General features: G+C 36.5%; 1 protein-coding gene across 5 annotated transcripts in view; it reads left to right on the top strand.

Moving 5' to 3' along the window:
• The window catches only part of ZC3H13 (zinc finger CCCH-type containing 13), a 98,586-nt gene that overhangs the window by 6,860 nt on the left and 64,195 nt on the right, over positions 1-27,531 (top strand). For all 5 annotated transcript variants that reach the window (XM_069601290.1, XM_069601288.1, XM_069601289.1 and 2 more), the window contains exons 3-5: positions 152-261; positions 2,879-2,990; positions 24,301-24,409. In XM_069601290.1, the coding sequence (XP_069457391.1) occupies positions 152-261; positions 2,879-2,990; positions 24,301-24,409 (331 nt within the window). The remainder of the gene's footprint in view (positions 1-151; positions 262-2,878; positions 2,991-24,300; positions 24,410-27,531) is intronic.

Here is a 27,531-nt window from a genome sequence, read left to right as displayed (position 1 = left end):
AGGCCTCTTTTTCCTGATGTTTTCATTATTTGGGGAGTAATGTAGCTGGATTTTTGATAGCATTTATTTTAATTTTGTCCCTCTAGCATTTTTTTTTCCAGAAATAAATATGACTAAATATGAAATTCACATAGTAATATCTGTCTCTTAGACACAGTGCCGTAACTGGCTGAAGACTGGCAACTGCCTCTATGGAAACACATGTAGATTCGTACATGGCCCTTCACCCCGTGGTAAAGGTTATAGCAGCAATTATAGAAGGTAAATTGAGAACTTTGAATTGTTCCTATGCTATTAGAAGATGGCTATTGTAATTTTTTTTTTTTGGCTTTTGTAATTTATCTAGTATAAAATTTGAAATACTGCCATATATTTGGTCAGGTTTTATATTTTGGTGGTAGTCTTATCAGTAGACAAGATTGACAAGATTATTTTAGTTATTAATTTCAAGATTAATAAAAATGTTTGCTTTAAAATTTATTTGCTCAAAAGTTTGTTTTTGTAATATGTGTATGGCTTACTTTCATGCCCTGCTCTCCAGTTGTATATGTTAAAATGCTGTTTAAGATGGCAGAGTTTCATGGATTTGTTTTTAGTGAGGAGAGACTACTTTCAACTCTTGAAATAGTAAAATTTAAATAGAATATATAATTTTTGGCTTTTTAAGATGTTCAAAATTCAAAACTTCATTGCAAAAAATAATATAATGCAAGCTTCATAGGTTAAAATACATTAGCCAAATCTCTTATCGCAATATACTGAGGTAGATGAAAGTGTGTATTTATATGTGGATAAGTATACTACCTATTTAGAACGTCATTTTGCCTTTAATAAAGGCATGGCTAAATTAGACCTTCCCAATAAAAAATCTTTTTCTTTCGGCTCCCTCATGATGATTTTGTTATGGTGTTTAAAGATGTCACATACATAAAGATTGTCACAAGAGTTTAAACTTGATTGATAAACAACTAATTTACCTAGTCTTAAAATTGGATGTGCTGATTGCTTTGACTTCAGCATCAGTATGAAAACCGCACATTAACCTTTGGAGGTGTGTTTTTTAATTGGGTGAATTTTTGTGTATGTGTACTGAGTTTGAAGTTTAATACAATTTAAAATTCAAATCCTTAAGATTAGCTGATTTTCTGTTCACTTAAATGTTGTACATTTTAGTTTACTTGTGATGCTGAATACTGTTTTATTTGTATTTAGATTGTCATCTGTCCTTTCTGTCAATGTGGGAAAATTAATCTTTATAAGCTTAATATGTATAAGTAAATACATATCTGGGGAAACTGTTAGAGTAATTTTAATATCTTGCTTATATTACTGTATTTTTAGTACATGCTTTATTTCATCTTTGACTTTTATTATCAAGTTACAGAACTTTTATACAGGTGGTTGTAAGGGCACAGAAATTTGTCTAAAATGGAAAAAAGTAGTGTTGTTACTAGATTTAGAATAAAGGATTTCTGGTATAATTTTGCTATTTTGTGCATTTTCCCTGTGATAACTTTCTTTGTATTTGTGTATTTTCCGTTTTTTTGTAAGGAAGAAAAATATAGTTCATAATGTGATTCAAAGATGGAAAGAAAAGCATTGTGTTTCAGAAATACTTGTTTAGTCAGAAATGATTTAAGTCACTGAGCATTTACTATATGTGGAGAATTCTGTTAGGTACTATTTAGGATAGAAACAAGTTATCATAAACTGTCTTATTATATAAAGGAAACTAGGGTACATAAAATTGACATGTGCACATAATTATAATTTAAAGCATTTAAGTGCTGGTTCTTAATAAGAAATTCCATTTACCAGTTCAGCTTTAACTGGTAAAACATTTAATATAGATCTATATAATGTGCATGTAAATGTAAATGTTATGAGATCCCTTAAAAAGACTGAAATTATTTTTTCAGTAACCATGTGATTTGTATTAGTGATTGATAAAGGAGTTGATTGATCAACTATTACTTGAAATAGATGTGAATATTTATATAATTTGTTTATATCTTTTAGAAATATTATACACAGTATTCTTTGGTGGCTAAAGAGGGCCATAGTGTTTCTTAATAATTCTTGCCCTCTTTTAATGGTGCTCTAGGAATATTTTTTAAGGCAGTGTGTTTTCTATCTTTACTTTGTTTTTCTCCTTAGTGATGGTGTGAAAATGATTGAACAGCCATTTATCAAATGGCTAGTATAAATTATGAAGCTTTACCAGTATTGAATATAAATATGTGTATTTTTCCTAAATAAAACCAGTCCATAGCAAAGTATAAAAAGTATAATATTCAAATCTTACTTTGAATTTTTCAACTGCTTTTTATTCTGAAATAATTTCAAATTTAAGAACAATTAAGAATAACATTAAAAATTCCTACATTTGCTTTGATTCTTGAGATGCATAAAATATTTTCATAGTTGTTGATGTTGCATCCAACCACATATGTGTGTAAATAATATTGTTTTTTCTAGATTAATTTTGCAGTGTTGTGGTTTAAAACTTCACCTTCCTACTGTTTGCTTTCAAATATAACTAGCATATTTGTGTGATTAATAGGAAAAGAAACTGTTAATGACAAATCCTTTCTCTCAGCTCATGTATAGTTATTACTATCACCAGCACCTGCCACCCCATCGAATTTTAATGTATGCATTTTGATTGGTGTCAGGAGAAAACTTGTAAGTGATGCTCATATTTTTAATATATTAATGTTTAAGCTGAAATTTACCTTTCTGAACTTTAGTAGTCATGGATAGTAGAAAAATTAGAGTTTTGTAGGGTTGTTTCTGTAAATATATTCTTATGAAATGTTATATAAATATAGATTTTTGTTTTGTTTTTTTTGTTTTGTTTTTGTTTTTTGGTTTAAAGGTCACCAGAAAGACCTACAGGGGATCTTAGAGAAAGAATGAAGAACAAGCGCCAAGATGTGGACTCTGAGTCCCAGAAACGAAATACAGAGGAGTCATCCTCACCTGTTAGGGTAGGAATGAATTTCCTGAAACAAAGTTAAATTTTAGTAGTGATTTATTATATATGTTCTATTTTAAATATTATCTTATGTGCTAAATGTATGATAAGTGTATATTACATTATAATGTTCTAGATGGATAATGTAGTTTAGAGGAAAAAAGTCCTCTGGGAAAATTGATGATTTCACCATTTTAGTTCTTGGTTAAGATGATGGGAACTGGTTGGCAAAGCGCCAGCTGCACTTCATAGGATTTCTGTACCTTGGTGGACATCATGAATATCTAAATGTATTCTTAAGTTTTCAGAATTTAGCCAGCCATCAATTCCTGCCTCCTTCCGAGAAAGACTGTAAAAGCTTGCAGTAGAACACTTTTAAATTAAAACAATGAAGGCGAGGCATGGTGGTGGCAGAAACTGAACTATGATCACAGAATTTAGTGTGAATTTCCTGCCAGTGAAATGAAAAGAGAGCACAGTTTATGATGTAGTTTATTGATTAAAAGAAATGATAGATGTTTGTCAGGAATGGAAATTTCCTAGAAGTAAATATTTTTAAAAGAAATTTATCATGCTCTTGTGTGTGCATTTGCAACAAGTTTATAGAGATACAGTTGACCCATTTAGAGTGTACACTTGGGTGGTTTTTCATAAAATCGCAAGAGTCCTACATCCATCACCACAGTCAGTTTTAGAACAATTTCATCACCCCAGGAAGAAAACCCCATACCTTTAGTGATCATTTCCCTGGCCCCTCAATTGACCACCAGCCTTCGGCCACCACTGTTCCAGTTAGACTGTCACATAGACATGCCTGTTCTGGTTATTTCATATGAATAAGAGTCATATAGCATGTGGGGTTTTTTTTTGTGACTGGCTTCTTTGACTTAGCATAGTGTTCTCAAGGTTCATGAAAGCTTATGGGATGTAGCCGTATTTCATTCTTTGTTTTTGCCAAACAACATTCCATTGTATTGATATATCACATTCTGTCGATCCATTCATTGGTTGGTGAATATTTGGGTTGTTTCTGCATTTTGGCTCTTATGAATAACGCTGTTATGAACGTAGGTATACAGGTTTTTGCGTGGCCATGTGTTTTCATTTCTCTTGAGTTTATGTCTGGGAGTGAGATTGCTAAGTCATATGGTAACTGTATTTAACCTTTCAAGGAATTGCTGGGATGTTTTCCAAAGCAGCTGCACCATTTTAAATCCTAAGAGCAGTGTGTGAGATTTCTAATACTCCACATCCTTGCCAACATTTGTTATCCTACTTTTTGATATAGCTGTTTTATTGGTAATGTCATTGTGGTTTTGACTTATATTTCTCTGATTGCTAGTGATGTTGAATATCTTCTTGTGTGCTTATTGGCCATTTGTTTATCTTTGGAGAAATGTTCAGATCCTGTATCCATTTTTAGATTGGGTTATCTTTTTATTGTTGATTTGTAAGAATTCTTTATGTATTTTGGATCCAAGTCCCTTATATACACAGTTTGCATAAATATTCTTCTATGGGTTGTGTTTTCATGTTCTTGATGGTGTCCTTTAAAACACAAATGTTTTTAATTTGATGAAATCCAATTTATATTTTTGTTGTTACTTCTGCTTTTGGTGTCATATTTAAGAAACTATTGTCTGATTCAAGATCAGAAAGATTTATGCTTGTTTTCTTCAAAGAATCTTAGAGCTTTAGTACTTGCATTTGAATCTTTGACCTATTTTGAGTTAATCTTTAATGGGTTGACCAAAAAGTTCATTCAGGTTTTTGCAGAGGTGTTATGGAGAAACCCAAGCTTACTTTTTGGCCAGCCCTTTTTTTATGGTGTGAGAGAAGGGCTCAACCTCATTCTTTTGCATATGGATATCTAGTTGTCTCATTATAGCCTTTTCATGAAAGCTACTGAATTGTTTAAGCAGCAACCTCTTTGATAGTTTTAGAAATATAGAAGCTTTCTTATGGCTGTTTTGATCCTGAAAAAAGAGCTGTGTCACAGTTTCATATTGTAGCTTGTAAAAACTTATCTTTGGGCACTTGAATACAGTCTTAAGTATGTAGTTTTCTAATGTCTGATGTGATATGTAAAGCCCTTTTAGAAATCTCACATGGTAGTTCTCGGCTGGTGATACGTATCAAAATTCTTTCGGAAGAGAGATGGTCTCTTTCAAAACACATATGCAGATATTCTACCCTTAATCTACTGAATCAGAATTTCTGGGTAGGAGCTGAGCAAGCATGTGTATTACATATGTAAGGGACTTGGATCCAAAATATGTATAGTGACATGTATCAGAATAATGAGTGGACCCCATGGTTTGCTGGTAAATGTTTGACAACCGCTCAGAAAAAAAAAAAAATTGTAGGATTTACCAGTTTCTTTGGTGTACATACTCCTATCATGGTTAGTTTCAACCTACTAAAATGGTATCACTGAGTACAGAGTTGGAAAGTGTAGGAATACACACAAACACACACACATACACACAATAAACCACAAGAGAAAATATACTAAAATATTTAGGAAATGAGTTTTGAATAATTATTGCCTTTGTTTTTAATATTACTTACTTACTTGTTTAGATGATTTAATTTTTAATTACAGCTTGTGCATTTCCTAAAAATTTAACAGTTGCTTCTTATGAATCAATGTGAGCTGGCGGTGGATTGTACTTAATGTAAAGGGCAGACATCTAGAATTCATATTCTGAACACATTACTTTGGGAATTATTATTTAATGCTACTGTCATTTTTCTTATCTGTAAAATGGAGGTGATATCCATATTATTGTGTTACTGTGAAGAAAATATATGTAAATCAAGTAACATGACTGACTATGATGACAGCTTAATAAATTATATGTTCTTGTATAAGAATAGCTCTTTAGCTTCTTCTCTCTAATATAATTTGAGGCTATTAATAGAAGATGAATGTAGACATTGGAGATTTAGGTTTTTAACAGATACCTAAATGTAAGTAGTTGTTGATTGTAAAAGTTTATATGTTCATATCATTTTAGTAGACAGCAAAGTTGCTATTTTGTTAAGAAGTTCAAAGCCTGATTCTCGCTTTTCTTTGGTGAGAAAGCCCTCAAAGACACTGAGCTTCATGCACATCTAAGGGATAAAGTCTCAAGATTCACAAGTAGTCAGGTTTCAGGGAATCCACTATCCAAATTTAGAGAAAACTGTTAATAAGTTAGGATGCCAGGTATTAATTATATTGAATTACATATCTGGCATGAAAATGGGTGTTGATCATTTCTGTGATACATTCCCTACTGTAACATGTGTGACTCTCGATCTTCACATGATGAGTTTCTATGGGCAAATCAGATGTAGTTTAGGTGGGGGCAACTATAGCAGATAACATAGCGTAACTAAGATAGCATGTGTGTGGTTTTCCACAAACTAACTGTGATTCCACTGTTTCTCTGTCACTGGTCTCAACTCCAATGTGTCTGAATTATGAGGTTGATACACCCTGATTTTGTGGAGAGACAAATTCATAGACTCTAATTCTATAGACTGTGGTAGTGTTAGAGAGATGAGCAAAGCTCACAATGGAGGGGAAAAAATAACTGCCTGGGGAAGCAGAGTACACTTCAGAGAGAAGTGACATTTGCAATGGGTATTGAAGAATAGATGGAGGGGAGAGGTGAAAGTCTAGGAAGAGGAAGAAAACCAACACAATAACAATACAGGGTTTCAGAGGACTGGCATGTTTGAGAACCTGTGAAACTGAATTAACGGCATGTGTATGTGAGATGAGGGCTGACGAGATCTATCTTGTTTACCAGCTCACCTCCATACCCTGGAACTAGTAAGGTCACTTATTGAATAAATGAAAAGTGATTCTAATGTGTAGCCAGTGTTGAGAACTCCTGATGACCTGAAGTGTAGCTAGTCTAAATTGAGATATGCTGTAAAGCATAAAAAGCATACTGAATTTCAAAGATTTAGTATGAAAAGAAAGTCAGATATCTTGTTAATACTTTTATGTTGGTTGTATGGGCAGTATTTTGGACATATTGGCTGGTCTGGGTGATCTAAACTAAACTTGATACAATGGAACTGAATTTAGCATGGTGAGAGGCTTATATGAGTTATAGCAGGTAGGATTTGATGACCAAAAGAATGAGTGGAAGGAAGGTGTTAAGTCTGACTGCAGGCTTTCCAAGCCATTAACCAAGATGGAAATGAGAGAAAATTGCTTTCTGGCTATTTTGTACACTCTGCTCATAACATCATGGACAACTATTTTTTAACACTGTTTTCTGTATTTGCACAGACAATGTTATGCGATTTTAGAACATTTATGAAATAATATGTGTATTCTTATGGTGCTGGAAACTTTCACCCAATCTGTACAGCTTTCCAGATGCCGTAATTGAATTGTGTTTTCTCTAACAGAGATTTGTTATTTTATGTAATTTGAGTAATTAAATTGTGTTTTCTCTAACAGAGATTTGTTATTTTATGTAATTCGAATACAAAGATAAATAGCTTTGAAAGCCAAATTCTGTTATAGAGTCAGGAGGAATATTTGAGCATTTGTTGATGATTGAGGTGAGCATTTCTAATGTGAAGTTTTCTATCTCTGGGATCTGTACCTCCCAGAATGTACACAGAATTATTAGTTTTGCTTCACAGCCCCCCACACAGTTCATTCCTGTTCCCCATTCCCATCCCCTCATCACCTAAAAAAATTTCCTTGTTCTTTTTCTGCATCTTGATACATCTGGCTAGATGAGAAAGAAGTTTCGCTGACTAAGGAAGAATGCAGGACTAGATCTGTTACAAAAGGCTGACTCATATAGTGGAGGACTTTAAGTCACAAAGGGTAATTAAAGTTTTATAACTATTCTTAAGTAGTCTCTTGGCTTTGCTTTTTATCTTTGAAATAAAGATACCTGCACCAATATGTCACAAGTTATAGTGAGAACATAACTATAACTGCATGTATGTGAAAATTCTTTGGAATTTACATACATGTGAAAATTCTTTGAAAAGAATGAAGCACAGTAAATGTAAAACAGGAAGAGTAGAGAGTCATCAAATTAAAAATTTGAGAAGTGAATCTATAGGATTAAGTAGAATGAGTGAGTAGTGTTGTTTATTTCAAAGGAAAATGTTTAGAAGAGAAGGATAAGGGTATAAGTGGAGATACAGTATAGACCACCTGGAGGCTCTTGATGAAAGTGAAAGAGGAGAGTGAAAAAGTTGGCTTAAAACTCAACATTCCAAAATCTTTAAGATCATGGCATCTGGTCCCATCACTTCATGGCAAATAGATGGAGAGACAATGAAGCAGTGAGAGACATTATTTTTGGGGGGGCTCCAAAATCACTGCAGATGGTGATTGCAGCCATGAAATAGACTCTTGCTCCTTGGAAGAAAAGTTATGACCAACCTAGACAGCATATTAAAAAGCAGAGACATTACTTTGCCAACAAAGGTCTGTCTAGTCACAGCTATGGTTCTTCCAGTAGTCATGTATGGATGTGAGAGTTGGACTATAAAGAAAGCTGAGCGCTGAAGAATTGATGCTTTTGAGCTGTGGTGTTGGAGAAGACTCTTGAGAGTCCCTTGGACTGCAAGGACATCCAACCAGTCCCTCCTAAAGGAAGTTGGTCCTGAATATTCATTGGAAGGACTGATGCTGAAGCTCCAATACTTTGGCCACCTGATGCAAAGAACTGACTCATTTGAAAAGACCCTAATGCTGGGAAAGATTGAAGGCAGGAGAAGGGGATGACAGAGGATGAGATGATTGGATGACATCACCAACTCAACGGGCATGAGTTTGAGCAAGCTCCAGGAATTGCTGATGGACAGGGAGGCCTGGCTGCAGTCCATGGGGTCGCAAAGAGTTGGACAATACTGAGCAACTGAACTGAAGACTTTGATAATGTATAGTACAGGAATGATTATGATGATTTTTAAGTGTAGGTAAAAATGTTCATTTTATATAAAAAATTAGTATGTTTTTAGTCTTGCATGATCTGCAAATACATTTTTTGGTAGCATTAAAAGGAGTTCGAGTTAGCAAACCTTGGTGTAAAACAACCATTTATTCTGTTCATGAATTCTGTCAGGAAATAAGAAAGGATACAGTAGGCACAATTACCTCTTCCTTTATGTCTAACCTCAGTAAAGTACTAAAATGCTGGAGGTGGGAATCATTTGAAAGTTTCTGTACCCACATGTCTGGCTGTGGATGCTGGCAGTCAGCTGGCGTCTTCAGTTTCCATGTGGGCCTCTTTGTGTTGGTAGCACAGGGTTTTTCTCTGATGGCTAGAAGAGAGCAAAAATCTGGGTGCTAGGTGTGCTTGTTCCTGCTGGATTGGTGTTTCTTTTAGGCCCTCTCAGCTGACAGAGCAAAGAATAGGTGTGTATACTAACTGATGTATATCCGTATATCTGTAAATATTACTAGTAACAGTCTTTATCTGTATTGAGCTAAACATGAGTTCTTATTGATGTCTCTGACTTAATCTAAGACTGCTACTATTCTTTTATTCTTTTTTCTCTCTTTTTTTTTTTCCTCAAATGTTCCTTCCTTAGCTTGGGAGGTCTTGGTATTAGATCCTGAGCTCTTAAAAAGTTTACTGTGAATAATTTGCAAAGAATAAAATGTATTTAAAGTGTACCATTTGAGTCTTGTCAAATGTACACACCAGTATAACCACCACCACAGTCAAGATACAGAGCATTTCCATTAACTCCAGAACCTATCTTCATGTCCTTTTAGAGTTAGTTTCCTCCCAAACCAGGCTCCTGACAACCTCTGATCTCTCATTATGTGGAGTCACATGTTATATATTCTTGTATCTTGGTTCTTTTAGCGTAATGCTTTGAAATGCAGCCATGTTGTAGTTTGTGTCAATAGTTTATTCCTTTTATTGTGGACTGGTGTCCTATTATACAGATAAAATAGGACAAATGGATAAACAGTCAGAATTTGTTTATCCATTCCCCAGTTGATGGATACTTGGAGTTGTTTTCTAGTTTTTGGCTATTATGAATAAAGCTCCTATTAACATTTGTGTACAGGTCTTTGTGTGGATGTATGTTTTCTGTGGGTAAATACCTAGAAGTGGAATTGCCGAGTCTTATGTTATGTGTACTTTTAGCTTTATAAGAAACTGCCAGATAGTTTTCCCTAATGGTTATTTCATTTTACATCTCAGCCCACAGTGTATGGGAGTTTCAGTTGCTCTACATTTTGGCCAACACTTGATATTGTTCTACTGGGTATCTAGTGGTTATGCATTTCTCTGTGTTTAGTGATGTTGAGCATCTTTTCATGTGTTTATTGCCTATTTTTTTGTGAAGTGTCTGTTTACATCTTTTGCTTATAAGTTGTGCTGTTTGTCTTATTACAGATTTATGGTTCTTATGTGTTCTGAATGTCACCAGTCATATGGAAGATATGAAAGTGAAAATGAAGTCGCTCACTCGTGTCTGACTCTTTGCAACCCCGTGGACTGTAGCCTACCAGGCTCCCCTGTCCATTGGATTTTCCAGGCAAGAGTGCTGGAGTGGATTGCCATTTTCTTCTCCAGGGGATCTTCCCAACCCAGGGACTGAACCCGGGTCTTCCACATTGTAGACAGACGCTTCACTGTCTGAGCCACCAGGGAAGCCATGGAAGATACATGTATTGCAAATATATTTTCCTGGTGTGTGTGTGTGTATGTGCACTCAGTTGTGTCTGACTCTTTGCCTGACTCCACCGCTAGGCTCCTCAGTCCATGGGATTTTCCAGGCAAGAATACTGGAGCAGGTTGCTGTGTCTTTCTCCAGGGGATCTTTCTTACTCAGGGATGGAACTCGCATCTCTTGTGTCTTCTGCCTTAGCAGGCAGGTTCTTTCCCAGCTGAGCAACCAAGGGTGCTGTTTCCCAGTATCGTGACTTGCTTTTTCACTTTCTTGGTCATGTCTTTTAAGATATGTTTTAATTTTGATGAAGTCCAATTATCACTATATCCTGCCTTACACTGACACAGCTTCAGTAGTCCTTGATAGTTTCTTTGTTTCTGTTAAGGTGTCTGCAGCTGATTTTGTGTATTTTATACCCTCTGTTCAGTCAGCCATTTTCCACTATAGTCCAGGTTCTTTTATTGGGAGATGGTATTTCAGGACCACTTGGAAACCACTAACTTAGTCATTTTTTAGGACTTTTCATTGTATTTCAACTGGGAAGTACAAAAGTACAAGTACTTTTTTAAAGTACTCTTTAAAAACATGCAAACAAGCATGAATTCAAATAATTCAAATTTAGAATTGAAAGGCTTTTACCTAATTCTTTGATTTTTATTGTTGTATCACTTCTGTGCTGAAAATTTTAGTCCCTGTTGACATTCAGTTGCATTATCTTACTTTTGAATAGTTCCAGAATAATTAACAATAGTATTACTAATAATATGATTACTTAGAACAGTTTAAGATCTTTGTAGTTCTTAGACTATAACCCATGAGGGAAATATCTGTGAAATTGACGTTAGGGATGCTGTGCTTAGTCACTCAGTAGTGTCTGACTGTCTGCGACCCATGGACTGTAGCCTGACAAGGCTTCTCTGCCCATGGGGATTTTTCTGGCAAGAATTCTGGAGTGGGTTGCCATGCCCTCCTCTAGGGGATCTTCCCAACTCAGGTATCCAACCCAGGTCTTTTGCATTACAGGTGGATTCTTTACCATCTGAGTCACCAGGAAAGCCCAAGAATACTGGTGTGAGTAGCCTATCCCTTCTCCAGGGGATCTTCCTCCCCCAGGAGTTTGTTAGGGATAGATAGTCAGATTATTGTATTTTTTTTTAATTTAATTTTTATTAATTTACAGTGTGTTTCTGCTGTACAGCAAAGTGCACCTTATTGTATTTTAAGGCACTTGAGCAGTCTGTGTGGTTAAACCACAGATATGATGTGGTTGAGTTGATTCATTACTTTTTGATTCTAGTTTTAGGGTTTTTTAAAATTTTGCTTGTTAAATATGTAGAACATTTCCATGGTTTCAAACTTATAAGACTGATTCCTACTGCTCTAATGAGGACCTCATGGTTTCACAGTTAAATCTGCAGAATGGGTTACATTCAGAAAAGTCTACCTTTTATCTTCTTGACCTCTCTACTTTTTTCTCTATCGATAACCTAGAAACTAAATGATTGGATTATCCTGCCACTTAAATATACCAACATATATACACACACATATACCTGACTATTTGCAGGTGACATGGTAGTGTATATAGAAAACCCTAAAGATCCATCAGAAAGCTGTTAGAACTAATAAATGAATTCAGCAAAGTTGCAGGATATGAATACAGAAATCTGTAGCATTTCTATACACTAATAATGATCTATTAGAGAAATTAAAAACCTATTTACAGTTGGAGCACAAAGATTAAAATACACAGAAATAAATTTAACCAGGGAAGTAAAAAATCTGTACACTGGAAACTGTTAAGACATTGATGAAAGGAATTGAAGACAACACAAATGGAAAGATATACTGTACTCATGGATTGGAAGAATTAATATTCTTAAAATATCTGTGCTATCCAGAGCAACCCACAGATTTGTTGATTCTTTCTACATAGACAGTCATGTCATCTGTGAACAAAGACACGTATTTTTTCCTTCTCAATCTGTATACTTTTTTCTTTTATTGCATTAGCTGCTGCTGCTATTGCTGCTAAGTCGCTTCAGTCGTGTCCGACTCTGTGCAACCCCATAGACAGCAGCCCACCAGGCTCCCCCATCCCTGGGATTCTCCAGGCAAGAGCACTGGAGTGGGTTGCCATTTCCTTCCCCAAAGCATGAAAGCTAGGACTTCCATTATGATGATGAAAAGGAATGGTGAGAGAAACAGCCTTTTGTTCCTTAATATCCTCTTGTTAGCAATCCTATTGGAAGAAAACTTCTCACCATTAAATATAATGGTAACTGTAGGTTCTGTATAGATTTTCTTTATCAAGTTGAAGAAGTTCCCTTTTTAGTTTGCTAAGAATTTTTAATCACAAATGTGAGTGTTGCATTTTGTCAAATAATTTTTCTGTGTTTATTGATATGATCATGTCATCTTTTCTTTTCTTTCTTTTTAGTCTGTTAATGTTATAATTACCTTGATTGATTTTTGAATGTTGCATATCTGGTATAAATCTCACTTTGTTGTGGTATAGAAGGCAATGGCACCCCACTGCAGTACTCTTGCCTGGAAAATCCATGGACGGAGGAGCCTGGTGGGCTGCAGTCCATGGGGTAGCTGAGGGTCGGACACGATTGAGCGACTTCACTTTCACTTTTCACTTTCATGCATTGGAGAAGGAAATGGCAACCCACTCCAGTGTTCTTGCCTGGAGAATCCCAACCCAGGGATCAAACCCAGGTCTCCCGCATTGCAGGAGGATTCTTTACCAGCCGAGCCACTGGGGAAGCCTGTACATATAGCCCCTCTTTTTTTTGGATTTCCATCCTGTTTAGGTTACCACAGCATTGAGTAGAGTTGCCTGTGCTATACAGGAGGTTCTTATTAGTTATCTGTTTTATACATAGTAGTTACTCTGTAATATCGTAAGTGGTATTGTGATTTTTTGCTCTTGAAAGATTTGGTAGAATTCCTATGTGAAACCACCTGAGTCTGGTCCTATTGTATGAAGAAGTTCTTTATTTTTAAGAATTTATTTGTCCAAAAAAAAAAAAAAAGAATTTATTTGTCCAATGGAAATGAATAGACTTTTGATCCTTAAGTCAGTTTTGTTAAATATTTTTTTTTAGCAAATTGTATATTTTGAATAGATTTTTAAACTAGTTTGCATAGAGTTGTGTGAAGTCACATTTTTCCTTTTTCTCTTTTCTAATAACTGTTTTCACATTGTCAGAGGATTTTGAATACTTGTGATTTTCTCCCTATTTTCTTCATTAGGTTAGTTGGTAGTTTATTTTCAGAGTAAGCTTTTGGATTTATATATTCTTTCTCTTTTCTAACATTTATTTCTCTTTTATTAGTTCCTTCTTTGGTTAAGTTTATCTCTTTTTTGAATTGGTTGAGCATTTATTTTCATATATATGTGTATATATACACATACACAAGTACTTAATGTTGTAACCTTTTTTTTGATAACTATTTCAGCTGAATTCCATGCATCTCATCTATTATGCTTTTATTGTCATTCTTTTTAAGGAAGTCTCATCTTTAGGTTTGTATTTCATCTATGGTCCAATAATTGCTTAATGACGCATTTAAACTTTTTCAGATTCGAGAGCTTTTTGTTTTATGTGTATATTCTTTTAATTAAAAAAGATAACTTCTATATTATTGCTTTTTGTATTTTGGATTTCATGAGGTTTACTTTGTAGCCTAAGATATGGTCAATTTTTCTGAATTTCCTTTGTTAAAATAAAGGTATATTTTATGCTTTTTGTCTTTCAAGTACTAAATTACATCTGAAACATTTGTTGTTTGGATCTCCTGTATTTTTCATATCTTTGCTTGATCTATCTTGGTTTGAGGCTGTCTTTTTTTAATGCTAAAAGATGTTTATCAGTTTTCACAGTCAATAGGCAGACCAAAAAAAAAAAAATTACAATTGCGAGCCATAATGGAAACATGATTAACCTAATAATATAAAATACATACATACAATTTGAGGGGTTAAGTAGAGTGATGTGGTAAATACAAGTGCATACATGCACATGTTCTCATCCACCCAGCCAGTCTGTGTCTTTTGGTTGGTGAATTTATTCCATTTGTAGTTCAGGAAATTATCCTATTAACATTTTCTTATTTGTTTTAGAAGATTTTGTATAGGTCTTTTCCTTCTCTTGTGGTTCCTGCCTAGAGAAGTTCCTTCAGTATTTGTTGTAAACCTGGTTTGGTATTGCTGAATTTGCTTAACTTTTGCTTGTCTGGAAAGCTTTTGATTTCTCCATCAAATCTGAATGAGAGTCTTGCTGGGTAGAGTATTATTGGTTGTAGGTTCTTCCCTTTCATCACTTTAAATATATTCCATGCCAATCCCTTCTGGCTTGTAGAATTTCTGTTGAGAAATCAGCTGATAGCTTTATGGGAGTTCGCTTGTATGTTATTTGTCATTTTTCCCCTTTGCTTTTAATATTTTATCTCTTTGTTTAATTTCCATCATTTTGATTACTATGTGTCTTGGTATGTTCCTCCTTGTGTTTATCCTGCCTGGGACTCTGCTTTTCCTGTACTTGGTTGACTATTTCCTTTCCCATGTTAAGGAAGTTTTCAGCTGTTATTTCTTCAAATATTTTCTCAAGTCCATTCTCTCTTTTCTCCTTTTGGAACCCCTATAATGTGGATGTTGATTTGTTTAATATTGTCCCAGAGGTCTCTTAGGCTGTCTTCTTTTTTTTTCTTCATTCTTTTTCTATATTCTGTTCTGTGACAGTGATTTCTACTATTCTGTCCTCCAGGTCACTAATGCATTCTTCTGCATAAGTTCTGCTATTAATTCCTTCTAGTGTATTGTACATCCCTGTTTGTTCCTTAGTTTGTCTCGTTCTCTAGTTAACACTTCTTGCATCTTCTAAATCTTTGTCTCTATTCTTTTTCTGAGATCCTGAATCATATACCCTGTAACTATTGTGAATTCTTTTTCTGGAAGGTTGCCTGTCACCACTTCAGTTGGCTATTTTTCTGAGGTTTTATCTTGTCCTTTCACCTGGGACAAAACCCTCTGCTTTTTCATCCTGGTTAACTTCCTGTGATGTGGTTTTGGTTCTATTCTCTGTGGGGTTGGGTGGTTCTTCTTCTGTCTGCCCTCTTGGTGGATGAGACTCAGTTCAGTTCAGTCACTCAGTCATGTCCGACTCTTTGCGACCCCATAAACTGCAGCACACCAGGCCTCCCTGTCCATCACCAACTCCCAGAGTCCACCCAGACCCATGTCCATTGAGTTGGTGATGCCATCCAACCATCTCATCCTCTGTCATCCCCTTCTCCTCCTGCCTTCAATCTTTCCCAGCATCAGGGTCTTTTCCAATGAGTCAGCTCTTTGCATCAGGTGGCCAAAGTATTGGAGTTTCATCTTGAACATCATTCCTTCCAATGAACACCCAGGACTGATCACCTTTAGGGTGGACTGGTTGGATCTCCTTGCAGTCCAAGGGACTCTCAAGAGTCTTCTCCAACACCACGGTTCAAAAGCATCAATTCTTCAGCACTCAGCTTTCTTTTATAGTCCAGTGTTCACATCCATACATGACCACTGGAAAAACTATAGCCTTGACTAGACAGACCTTTGTTGGCAAAGTAATGTCTCTGCTTTTCAATATGCCATCTAGATTGGTCATAACTTTCCTTCCAAGGAGTAAGCATCTTTTAATTTCATGGCTGCAGTTACCATCTGCAGTGATTTTGGAGCCCCCAAAAATAAAGTCAGCCACTGTTTCCACATCTGTTTGCCATGAAGTGATGGGACCTGATGCCATGATCTTCGTTTTCTGAATGTTGAGCTTTAAGCCAACTTTTTCACTCTCCGCTTTCATTTTCATCAAGAGGCTTTTTAGTTCCTCTTCACTTTCTGCCATAAGGGTGGTGTCATCTGCGTATCTGAGGTTATTGATATTTCTCCTGGCAATTGTGATTCCAGCTTGTGCTTCATCCAGCCCAGTGTTTCTCATGATGTACTCTGCATATAAGTTAAATAAGCAGGGTGACAATATACAGCCTTTTTGTACTCCTTCTCCTATTTGGAACCAGTCTGTTGTTCCATGTCCAGTTCTCACTGTTGGTTCTTGACCTGCATGAAAGTTTCTCAAGAGGCAGGTCAGGTAGTCTGGTATTCCCATCTCTTTCAGAATTTTCCACAGTTTATTGTGATCCACACAGTCAAAGGCTTTGGCATTGTCAATAAAGCAGAAATAAATGTTTTTCCAGAACTCTCTTGCTTTTTCCATGATCCAGCGGATGTTGGCAATTTGATCTCTGGTTTCTCTGCCTTTTCTGAAACCAGCTTGAACATGTGGAATTTCATGGTTCATGTATTGCTGGCTTGGAGCATTTTAGCCTTGGAGCATTGAAGCCTGGCATTGAATTTTAAGCATCACTTTACTAACATGTGAGATGAGTGCAATTGTGTGGTAGTTTGAGCTACCCCATGTCCAAGGTCAGGGCGGTGGCCAAGAGGAGCTACCCCAAGCCCGAGGTCAGGAGCAGCGGCCGAGGGGATGACTAGGAGGCTTGTGTAAGAGTCCTGATAGGGGGACTGGTGGTGGGGAAAACTGGGTCTTGTTCTGATGGGCAGCGCCATGCTCAGTAAAAGCTGTGACAAACCTAGACAGCATATTAAAAAGCAGAGACATTACTTTACCAACAAAGGTCTGTATAATCAAAGCTATTGGTTTTCCAGTAGTCATCTATGGATGTGAGAGTTGGACTGTAAAGAAAGCTGAGTGCCAAAAAATTGATGCTTTTGAACTGTGGTGTTGGAGAAGACTCTTGAGAGTCCCTCGGTCAGCAAGGAGATAAACCAGTCAATCCTAAAGGAAATCAGTCCTGAATATTCATTGGAAAGACTGATGCTTAAGCTGAAACTCAATACTTTGGCCACTTGATGTGAAGAACTGACTCATTGGAGAAAACCCTGATGCTGGGAAAGACTGAAGGCAGGAGGAGAAGCGGGTGACAGAGGATGGCATGGTTGGATGGCATCACCCACTCGATGAACATGGGTTTGAGTAGGCTGCGGGAGTTGGTGATGGACAGGGAGGCCTGGCGTGCTGCATCCATGGGCTCGCAGAGTCGGACGACTGAGCCATTGAACTGAGCTGATGGGTGGGGTTGTGCTCCCTCCCTGTTAGTTGTTTAGGCTGAGGTCACCCAGCCCTGGAGTCTAGAGGCTCTATTTTAGACGTGATGGCCACCTCCAAGAGGACTTATGCAAAGGGACCTCTTCCAGAACTGCTGCCAGTGCCCCTGTGCTCATGGTGAGCATCTACTGATGCACGCCTCCACAGGAGACCCTCCAGGACTAGCACGTAGATCTGGTTCAGCCTCTGTGGGATCACTGCTCCTTTCATCTGGGTCTTGATGCACACATTATTTTGTTTGTGTTGCCCTCCAAAAGCAGAGTCTCTGTTTTCCCCAGTCCTGTGGAAATCCTGTAAGCACATTCCACTGACCTTCAAAGTCAGATTCCCTGGAGATTCCCTATCCTTTTGCCAGATTCCCTGGGCTGGGAAGCCTGACATGGGGCTCAGAACCTTGACAACGGTGGGAGAATTTCTTAGGTATTATCGTTCTGCAGATTGTGGGTTGCCCACCTGGTGGGTATGGGATTTTATTTTATCATGTTGGTGCCCCTCCTACCATCTCATTGCAGCTTCTTTGTCTTTAGACTTGATATACTTTGGGGTATCATTTTTTGGTGGGTTCCAGCATCCTCCTGTCAGTGGTTGTTCAGCAGCTTGCTGTGATTTTGGTCCTCCCACAGGAGGATATAAGCGCACATCGTTCTCCTCTGCCATCTTGAGCTGGAATCCTGAGAATGCCTTTTAAAGTGTCTTAGTAGTAGTGTGTTTCTCTCCAGCTCTCTCCCTGTTTCCTATAGTTTGTACTGTTCAGTGCAATATTATTAGGTACATAGATACAAAGATATTAATAATTGTCCTCTCCTCTTTGTATTTTTAAAATGTGGTATTTGAAGATGACCTGATCTTTGTTATCTGTTGAGTGGTTTTTGAAGTTTATAATCTTATTTATTTGTGACGCTGCTTATTCTGAGACAAGCTAGGTTTCCTTTTTCTTCATAAAAGAAAACCTCTGATAGCCCTATTATGAGATTTTTCTTCAGTATAGTACAAATAAAATATAGTTTCCTAAATGTAGATCTAAGTTTCTTTGTTGTCCATCTTTCTATAATGTTGAAATAATCCAAAATCGCACATCTGTGAATCATTTTCAAATTTCAAAATGTCAGTTATATGTATCCTAAAAGCTATATACTGAGCTAAGTTGTTGGGCTCGTGTTCAGGCCAAAAAGCCAAAATGAAGTTTCATTAAAGTTTTCAGCCTTGGTCAAAAGTGTCCCAACTGAAAAGGTTTGAAAACCTTAAGGTGAGACCCATAATCTCCAAAGAGAGAATTGGTGAGTTAGAAAGTGGTGTTGAAGAGTTTATCCAGAATGTAGCCTATAAAGACAAGGTTATAAAAAATATACAAGAAACTCATAATTGCAGGTAAAAAACTTAGTAAATCTAATGTGCATCTAATTGGAATCCTTTGGAGGGGGGGTGGGAATAGAATATGGGAAAGGCAATGTTGAAAGAAATAGTGGCTGAGAATTTTCCATAATTGATGAGACATATGCCTGCAGCTATAGAAAGCACGATACATATCATCAAGTAGAGTATTATAACTGCAGAACATGAGAGGCATAGAGAAAATATTGGAAACACCTAAAGATAAAAGACAGATCTTTCTACAAATAGATGGACAACATCAGTAACAACAGTGGAAGCCAAAATACAGTGGAATGATATTTTCAAAACTGAGATGAATATGTGAACTCATAGTTATTTGCCCAGAAAAACTGTTTTTTAAGAATGACGACATAATAAAATTTTTGGTAAAATTGAGGGTGTTGATTACCAGGAAACTTTGATTACATAATTTCTGAAAGGATATACATCAGGAAGATGGAAAATGGCCTTAGAATGAGGGTCCAAAATGCATTAGTAAAGGTGAGCAAAGAAAATCTTTAGTAGGTTGGAAAGTATAATTTTTTACTTTTATGGCCTCTGCGGTTGTCAGAAGTGTTGCTGGTCAGTCAGTCCATCAGTCGTGTCCGACTCTTTGCAACCCCATAAACTTGTGCAGCACGCCAGACTTCCCTGTCCTTCACCGTCTCCTGGAGTTTAACTCATGTCTGTTGAGTCGGGGATGCCATCCAGCCATCTTACTCTCTGTGTCATCCCCTTCTCTTCGCGCCTTCAATCTTTCCCAGCATAAGGGTCTTTTCCAGTGAGTCAGCTGTTTGCATCAGGTGGCCAAAGTATTTGGAGCTTCAGCTTCAACATCAGTCCTTCAATGAATATTCAGGGTTGATTTCCTTTAGGATTGACTGGTTTGATCTCCTTGCTGTCCAAGGGACTCTCAAGAGCCCTCTCAAAAGTGTTGCATTGTACAGTACTTTGAGGAGGTAAAGTGTAGTTCCAAAGGTATAGTGTAAATAACCTTGAACTTCCTAGAATCCATTCGCTTTTTTGTTTTGAAGCTGCATTGCTGTTTGGGGAATTGACCCCAGATTCACTGCTGGACCCTCATTGGCCTAACCTAGTCATAACAATCCCATTCTCCTTGCTAATTCAGTTGACTTAGGATCCAGGTCTAACTCATTTAGCTGGTGGTGGTTATCTTTATCAATTATTGATTCAGATGTGGCCATGTGACTGAAGTTGGCTTACTTACACTGAAAGAAAGCATTATTTTTTGATTGGAGAAAGGCACGTACTGGGTGAATCTAGATTGCTTGTCCTTGTGGTAAAAGAAATGGGACTTCATGTGAAGTCAACAGTAGGAATAGCAGCATTGTGAGGAAGGAGAAAAACAATAAGAAAATTTGATCTCCAATGATTTCAGTGTATTACTACTTAAGTGTATCACTACTTAACCCAGCCCTGAAGTTTACCCTATTTCTAGGCTTTGTTTTGATGGGGCTTCCGTGATAACTCAGCGGGTTAAGAATCTGCCTGCAATGCAGGAGACCTGTGTTTGATCCCTGGATTGGGAAGATCCCCTGGAGAGGGAGATGGCAACCCACTCCAGCATTCTTGCCTGGAAAATCCTGTGGACAGAGGATCCTGGCAGGCTGTACACAGTCCATGGAGTTGCAAAGAGTTGGACACGACTGAGCGACACACAGCCTTCATTATATGTGAGATTATAGTTTACATTTTTATAGCTTTAAAAATTATAATTTATTTAAACTCCTCCCAAAACACCTCTCCCTCCTCCAAACACCTTTCCCCCCCAAAACAAGTTCATTAATACAAGAATAATTTCAATTCTATACTGGGAGAGGTAGAAGCTATATACTCAATGCTACTCTGGCAAGACTAAATTAATTTTAGTTATCACATTTTATTGAAGCAACATTGCGAGATTAATGTGCCTCCGAGAAAATGACAGAGTAGTGAAGGGTATAAAAATATGAAATGTTAATATATGGTCAGTGTGAAGAGTATTTTTGTCCTGATATAAGAAGATATTGAAAAGATTTAGTAACAATGTTGAAATATTTAAAGAGCTATCATATGGAAGAACTACTAGATTTGTTTTATATGATTGTAGACGTAAAAAGTAGTTCCAATCAGTAGACATTCTGGAGAGGTATCAATATAAGAAAGTTGTGATCAGTATATGAAATAATTTTCTAATGTTTAGAACTGTCTAAAAATGGGAGCAAAGAATGCAGCAGTGGAGAACTATCAGTGGAGACCTTGGGAGTAACTTTTTTCCCCTGAAATTCTTCTAATAGAAGACTTGTACAACTACTCAAAATTTAGGGAAAGATTTCCTACATGGGGTATGAGGTTGGATTATATTACTTCAAGGACCCATAATATTTTATTATTATGGTTGCTAATCACTTATTATATTAGTAAAATTGTCTTTCTGTTCCTTTAGCCTCAACATTTCTTTTCAAATCATAATCTTGTTAACGGCTCCTTACTAGCTAGAAATAAAATTTGTAATAAATATAATCTGTCCATACATGTGTTTAAGAAATAAATATGAGTGATATAAAGTAGAAATAAAGTGAAAGTAAAAGTTCACAATTATTTACTGCATTTCTGAAATGTAAAAGACGTTTATTAAATGAAACATTTTTCCCGAGTTAGGTAAAGACTTATTTGGCAGCAAAACCAGATCTTAATTGATAAGAAGCTTATTATATAGCCTTTATCCAGTTGGTGAATTCATATGTTTTGCTGCAAAAATAACTGAATGTTTGATCACAGGTTGCTACTCCAGACCCTGTTGGCATTGTTACTTAATATATTTTGAAATCCAAATAATTCTGAATTCATAAAATATCTCATCTCATGGGTATTGGCTAAAATATTGTGGTTCTTTAACAAATATTTCAACATGTACATGTTCCAGAATGATTACTTTAGAATACATAATAATCAAATGGTCGTACTTGTAATTAATATATTTGCATTTAAGAGCAATAAGTTGACAAACCATTCTATTCAAGAAATACAAGAAGGTGATAGAGCAAACCATCCTCTAATGCATGAGACAAGTAATGGCAGACCCTTTACATTTGAATATGATAAGAGGAGAGAAATAATTTTATTTTACAAGGAATAACATGCCTAACAAGTTATACACTGTTGTTTGAAGAGGAAAAAATGAGGAATTTTGAAAGATGACCTGAGCCTTAGGAGTTACCAAAATCGTTTCCTTTGTTATGATTTGAGGTGTGCTCAATCGATCAGTCATGTCCAACTCTTTATGACCCCGTGGACTGTAGCCCACCAAGCTCCTCTGTCCATAGGATTTTGATTTGAGGTGAGATAGTGACAAAGTTTTGGGCAAAAGCATATCTCCTAACTTGAAATTCCACCACATATTGAAACCTACACTAGTACTTGCTGCTGCTGCTGCTAAGTCGCTTCATTTGTGTCCGACTCTGCGACTCCATAGACGGCAGCCCACCGGGCTCCACCTTCCCAGGGATTCTCCAGGCAAGAACACTGGAGTGGGTTGCTATTTCCTTCTGCAATGCATGAAAGTGAAAAGTGAAAGGGAAGTCGCTCAGTCATGTCTGACTGTTAGCGACCCCATGGACTGCAGCCTACCAGGCTCCTCCATCCATGAGATTTGGAGTACTGGAATGGGGTGCCATTGGCTTCTCCAACACTAGTACTTAGTTATATGTGATCTCTGGGGACAGTATCAGAGTCATATTGGAAAGCAAAAATTGTATAATTTCAATATGTAGGGTAAATGTTATTAAATATTTACATAAATATATGTATATACACACACATTTGTATGTGGGTTTAATTCACAGAACATTCAAAAGTTGCATGGCATATAGAATAATTCTCCATTGATATTTCACAGAATATATTTTAAGAGTAAAAATAGATGGTGTTCCTTTTCCTCCTTTTTCTTCCTTTTATCTCAGGTACCAATAGGAGTGCATTTGTTTTTTCCTTTTCTTTTTTTGATCTGTCACCATTTTGTCATAACTAGTTCTATTATATAGTCTTTTACTATTTGTCAGCCTCTGTTGTATCAGCAACTATATGTCATTTAGCAAGTAATACTTAAAACATGACTTCCTACCTAAATAAGTAAAATTTCGGGCAGTTATATACTAGAGTTCTTTAAAAATAAGACAAAGATAAGTTAATTTGTGTTGTAAGCAGCCAAATTTTATGTCTGGTAATGCCTGGAAAGAACTTTCAGCACTTAATATCCTTGTGTATTAGTGTCTTTCATAGTCAAGATTTAGTGTTAATAAAAGTGAGACACTGTGGTGGGAAGGTAAGAATTCCATGACACAGGTTATGTTTTCTTTCCACTTAGTGAAATGTGGTTTAGAGTTTCCATCTTATATAATAGGATATTTAATTAAATTTTACAAGCTGAATTATTATTATCCTGCTTTGTGTATAGGCTACTGTTATACCTGGAATAAAATGTTAAACTTTTTTGCTTTTGGGCAAGAATACTGGAGTGGGTTGCCATTTCCTTCTCCACAATATAACTTTTCTAAATATTGTAGTTATCACACCAAAATAGGGAAAATCCCTTCTTTTAAGGCATTTATAAAATTATTAGTTAAGTTTGGATTTACCTTTAGGTGTCTTTAAATGCTCATTTGTTAGTGATATATAACGCATCCTGGATCAGCAGTTATTTTTGAGAATCTACTGTGAACAGTGTAACCTTTTTCTAGTTGTTTTAAAATATAATCACAGTTCCTCCTGTTGTATTTTATCCATTTTAAACTTTACCCCTGTAATGTTCGTGTAGAAACTGAATATGTAGTGTACTACCAAATGCGTATTAAAGTATTTGATTTTCATTGTATCTTTTAAAAACTTAAACTTCATACATTTGCCATTTTTTAGTAAAATAGATAATAGTACAGTCTTTTCATCGTGATGATACTCTAGAATTTGTTACTTCCTCCGCTTAGTGGATGAGTGTTTGCAAAACTGATTCTTTAATGAAACAAAGATGAAGTTAGAAATACTCTGTATTATAGTAACTAACTCTTATAGTTTTTATAAATGTAATAACCCATATGTATGTATGTATGTACTTTTTAGAAAGAATCTTCAAGAGGGAGACATAGGGAAAAGGAAGACATAAAAATCACTAAGGAGAGAACTCCAGAAAGTGAAGAAGAAAATGTAGAATGGGAAACTAATAGAGATGGTGAGTTTCAAAAATCTTTGTTTATGTAGTCAGTATATTGATTGTTCACTTCGTAGGTTTTTCTGTGGGCTTCAAACACTTTCCAGCCATGATCTCCCTATTGTTTCAGAATCTAATTGACTTGTGTGTCTTACTGAGTTATAAGGCAGGAAGTGGCATGTAGCTGAATAAAAGCCGAGAAAGCTGTTCTCTCTAGAACTTACCTGTTCAGTATCATACTACTTTGAAATTTATTGCACTTGTCAGTCTTTAAGTTTCTCAGTATCAAGGTTTAAGAGAATTGAAATTTATGTTTATTGTTTTGCATAAAATATTAAAAGTGAGATTATTTCCAAGAAATTGTTGGATTTCATCTTTCAAGAAAGTGATATCAGATGATAACTGGGGGATTTGTTCATGAAATATTAGGAAAATCACCTTTAGGTCATTGGCTTTTAACAAATAAGCATTTATTTCCCATACCATGAGTGTTCTGTCTTCTCTTCTTTTGTGATCTAGAAGTTGAGCACTATAGTCTCACACTACCAAATACAGAGAGAGGGAACTCACATGTGTAGATATACTGGTCATTTTAATATAATTTATATAATTATTTCAGTAGTTCAGCTTTGTTACTCTACTATACTTGTCAAAGTATAGTAGACTTTAAGAATGTAACTTTCTTTCTCATCAGATAGCCAAAAACTTAGACCAGGGACTAGAAAATTATACCTTGTGGGCCAGCCACCTGTTTTTGCAGTAGAATTTTATTCAGAACAGCCATGTCTGTTGGTTACGTATTTTCTGTGCCTTTTGAGCTGCGGTAGATGAGTGGAATACGTGTGACAGCAAAGAGACTGCAAGCCTAAACTATTTACTACAATATTTAAGAAATATCCCTGAAAACTTACAGACTTGAAAAGTACCTTAAGAGTTCAGTTCAGTTCAGTCACTCAGTCGTGTCTGACTCTTTGCGACCCCATGAACTGCAGCATGCCAGGCCTCCCTGTCCGTCACCAACTCTTGGCGTCCACCCAGACCCATGTCCATTGAGTTGGTGGTGCCATCCAACCATCTAATCCTCTGTCGTTCCCTTCTCCTCCTGCCCTCAATCTTTCCCAGCATCAAGGTTTTTTCCAATGAGTCAGCTCTTCACATCAGGTGGCCAAAGTATTGGAGTTTCATCTCGAACATCATTCCTTCCAATGAACACCCAGGACTGATCTCCTTTAGGAGGGACTGGTTGGATCTCCTTGCAGTCCAAGGGACTCTCAAGAGTCTTCTCCAACATCACGGTTCAAAAGCATCAATTCTTCAGCACTCAGCTTTCTTTTATAGTCCAGTGTTCACATCCGTACATGACCACTGGAAAAACCATAGCCTGACTAGACAGACCTTTGTTGACAAAGTGATGTCTCTGCTTTTTAATATGCTGTCCAGGTTGGTCATAATTTTCCTTCCAAGGAGTAAGCGTCTTTTAATTTCATGGCTGCAATCACCATCTAAAGTGATTTTAGAGCCCAGAAAAATAAAAGTCAGCAACTGTTTCCACTGTTTCCCCATCTATTTCCCATGAAGTGATGGGACCGGATGCCATGATCTTCGTTTTCTGAATGTTGAGCTTTAAGCCAACTTGTTCGCTCTCCTTTTTCACTTTCATCAAGAGGCCCTTTAGTTCTTCTTCACTTTCTGCCATAAGGGTGGTATCATCTGCATATCTGAGGTTATTGATATTTCTCCTGGCAATCTTGATTCCAGCTTGTGCTTCCTCCAGCCCAGTGTTTCTCATAACGTACTCTGCATATAAAGTAAATAAGCAGGGTGACAATATACACCCTTGACGTACTCCTTTTCCTATTTGGAACCAGTCTGTTGTTCATGTCCAGTTCTAACTGTTGCTTCCTGACCTGCATATAGGTTTCTCAAGAGACAGGTCAGGTGGTCTGGGATTCCCATCTCTTTCAGAACTTTCCACAGTTTGCTGTGATCCACACAGTCCAAGGCTTTGGCATAGTCAATAAAGCAGAAATAGATGTTTTTCTTGAACTCTCTTGCTTTTTCCATGATCCAGCGGATGTTGGCAATTTGATCTCTGGTTTCTCTGCCTTTTCTAAACCCACCTTGAGCATCTGGAAGTTCATGGTTCACGTGTTGCTGAAGCCTGGCTTGGAGAATTTTGAGCATTACTTTACTAGCATGTGAGATGAGTGCAATTGTGCGGTAGTTTGAGCATTCTTTGGCATTGCCTTTCTTTGGGATTGGAATGAAAACTGACCTTTTCCAGTCCTGTGGCCACTGCTGAGTTTTCCAAATTTGCTGACATATCGAGCGCAGCACTTTCACATCATCATCTTTGAGGATTTGAAATAGCTCAACTTGAATTCCATCACCTCCACTAGCTCCAGCAATTTGAACATCAGTACCTTTGAAAGAAATCTATTCCATCTTTATACAGTATTGTCTGTTAAAAAGTTGTTTCTAAGAACAAATAGGAAACTTCTCTATTAGTTCATTGGGATTTCAAAAGTAATACTAATACCTCCGATAGAATAGCAGTAAATATTCCAAACCTTGACTTTTCAAATTTGAATGGCTTTTTCTAAATTCTAAGGGATTAACACTGAAGACACCCAACATTGTTCCTTTTCATTTTAATTATTGTTTTGAAAAAAAAATTCTGAAATACATTGGATGCTTATTTTTTAAAATAGAAATTTCTGTATTTCCGTTACAGTAGTACATGGTAATTGTTGAATATTTTAAAGGTTCAGAAAAGCCTAGGTCAGTTTGCTCCTTTTTTCATAGTAGCTCTTTCAGACCCTCTCCTTAAATCTCCACCCTTCAACCCCTTTCTCCTACTTGCTATTTATAACACACAAGTGATGTAACTCTTTATCCACAGACTCTTTCAGCTTCCTGCCAGCACATCTGTAAACTAGTTTTTATTCACTAAACTTTTTTTATTTCCTTCTTGTTCTTAATAAGAGGCTTCCCTCCTTCTGCATGAGGTTAGAGTCCCCTGATTTCCTTCCACCTCTGCAATCTTATTTGTTTATCTTACATTCTCTTTTTTAGCTTTAAGATCCATCTTGGCACATTTTCTCTTTTCACCATATTATTTTTAGTCATTTCCTTGTTTATTC

The sequence above is a fragment of the Ovis canadensis genome, chromosome 10 (genome assembly GCF_042477335.2).
Source record: "Ovis canadensis isolate MfBH-ARS-UI-01 breed Bighorn chromosome 10, ARS-UI_OviCan_v2, whole genome shotgun sequence".
Classification (NCBI taxonomy): domain Eukaryota; kingdom Metazoa; phylum Chordata; class Mammalia; order Artiodactyla; family Bovidae; genus Ovis; species Ovis canadensis.
The sequence above is the reverse complement of the archived record's forward strand: the minus strand, read 5'-3'. Positions and strand labels throughout refer to the sequence as shown.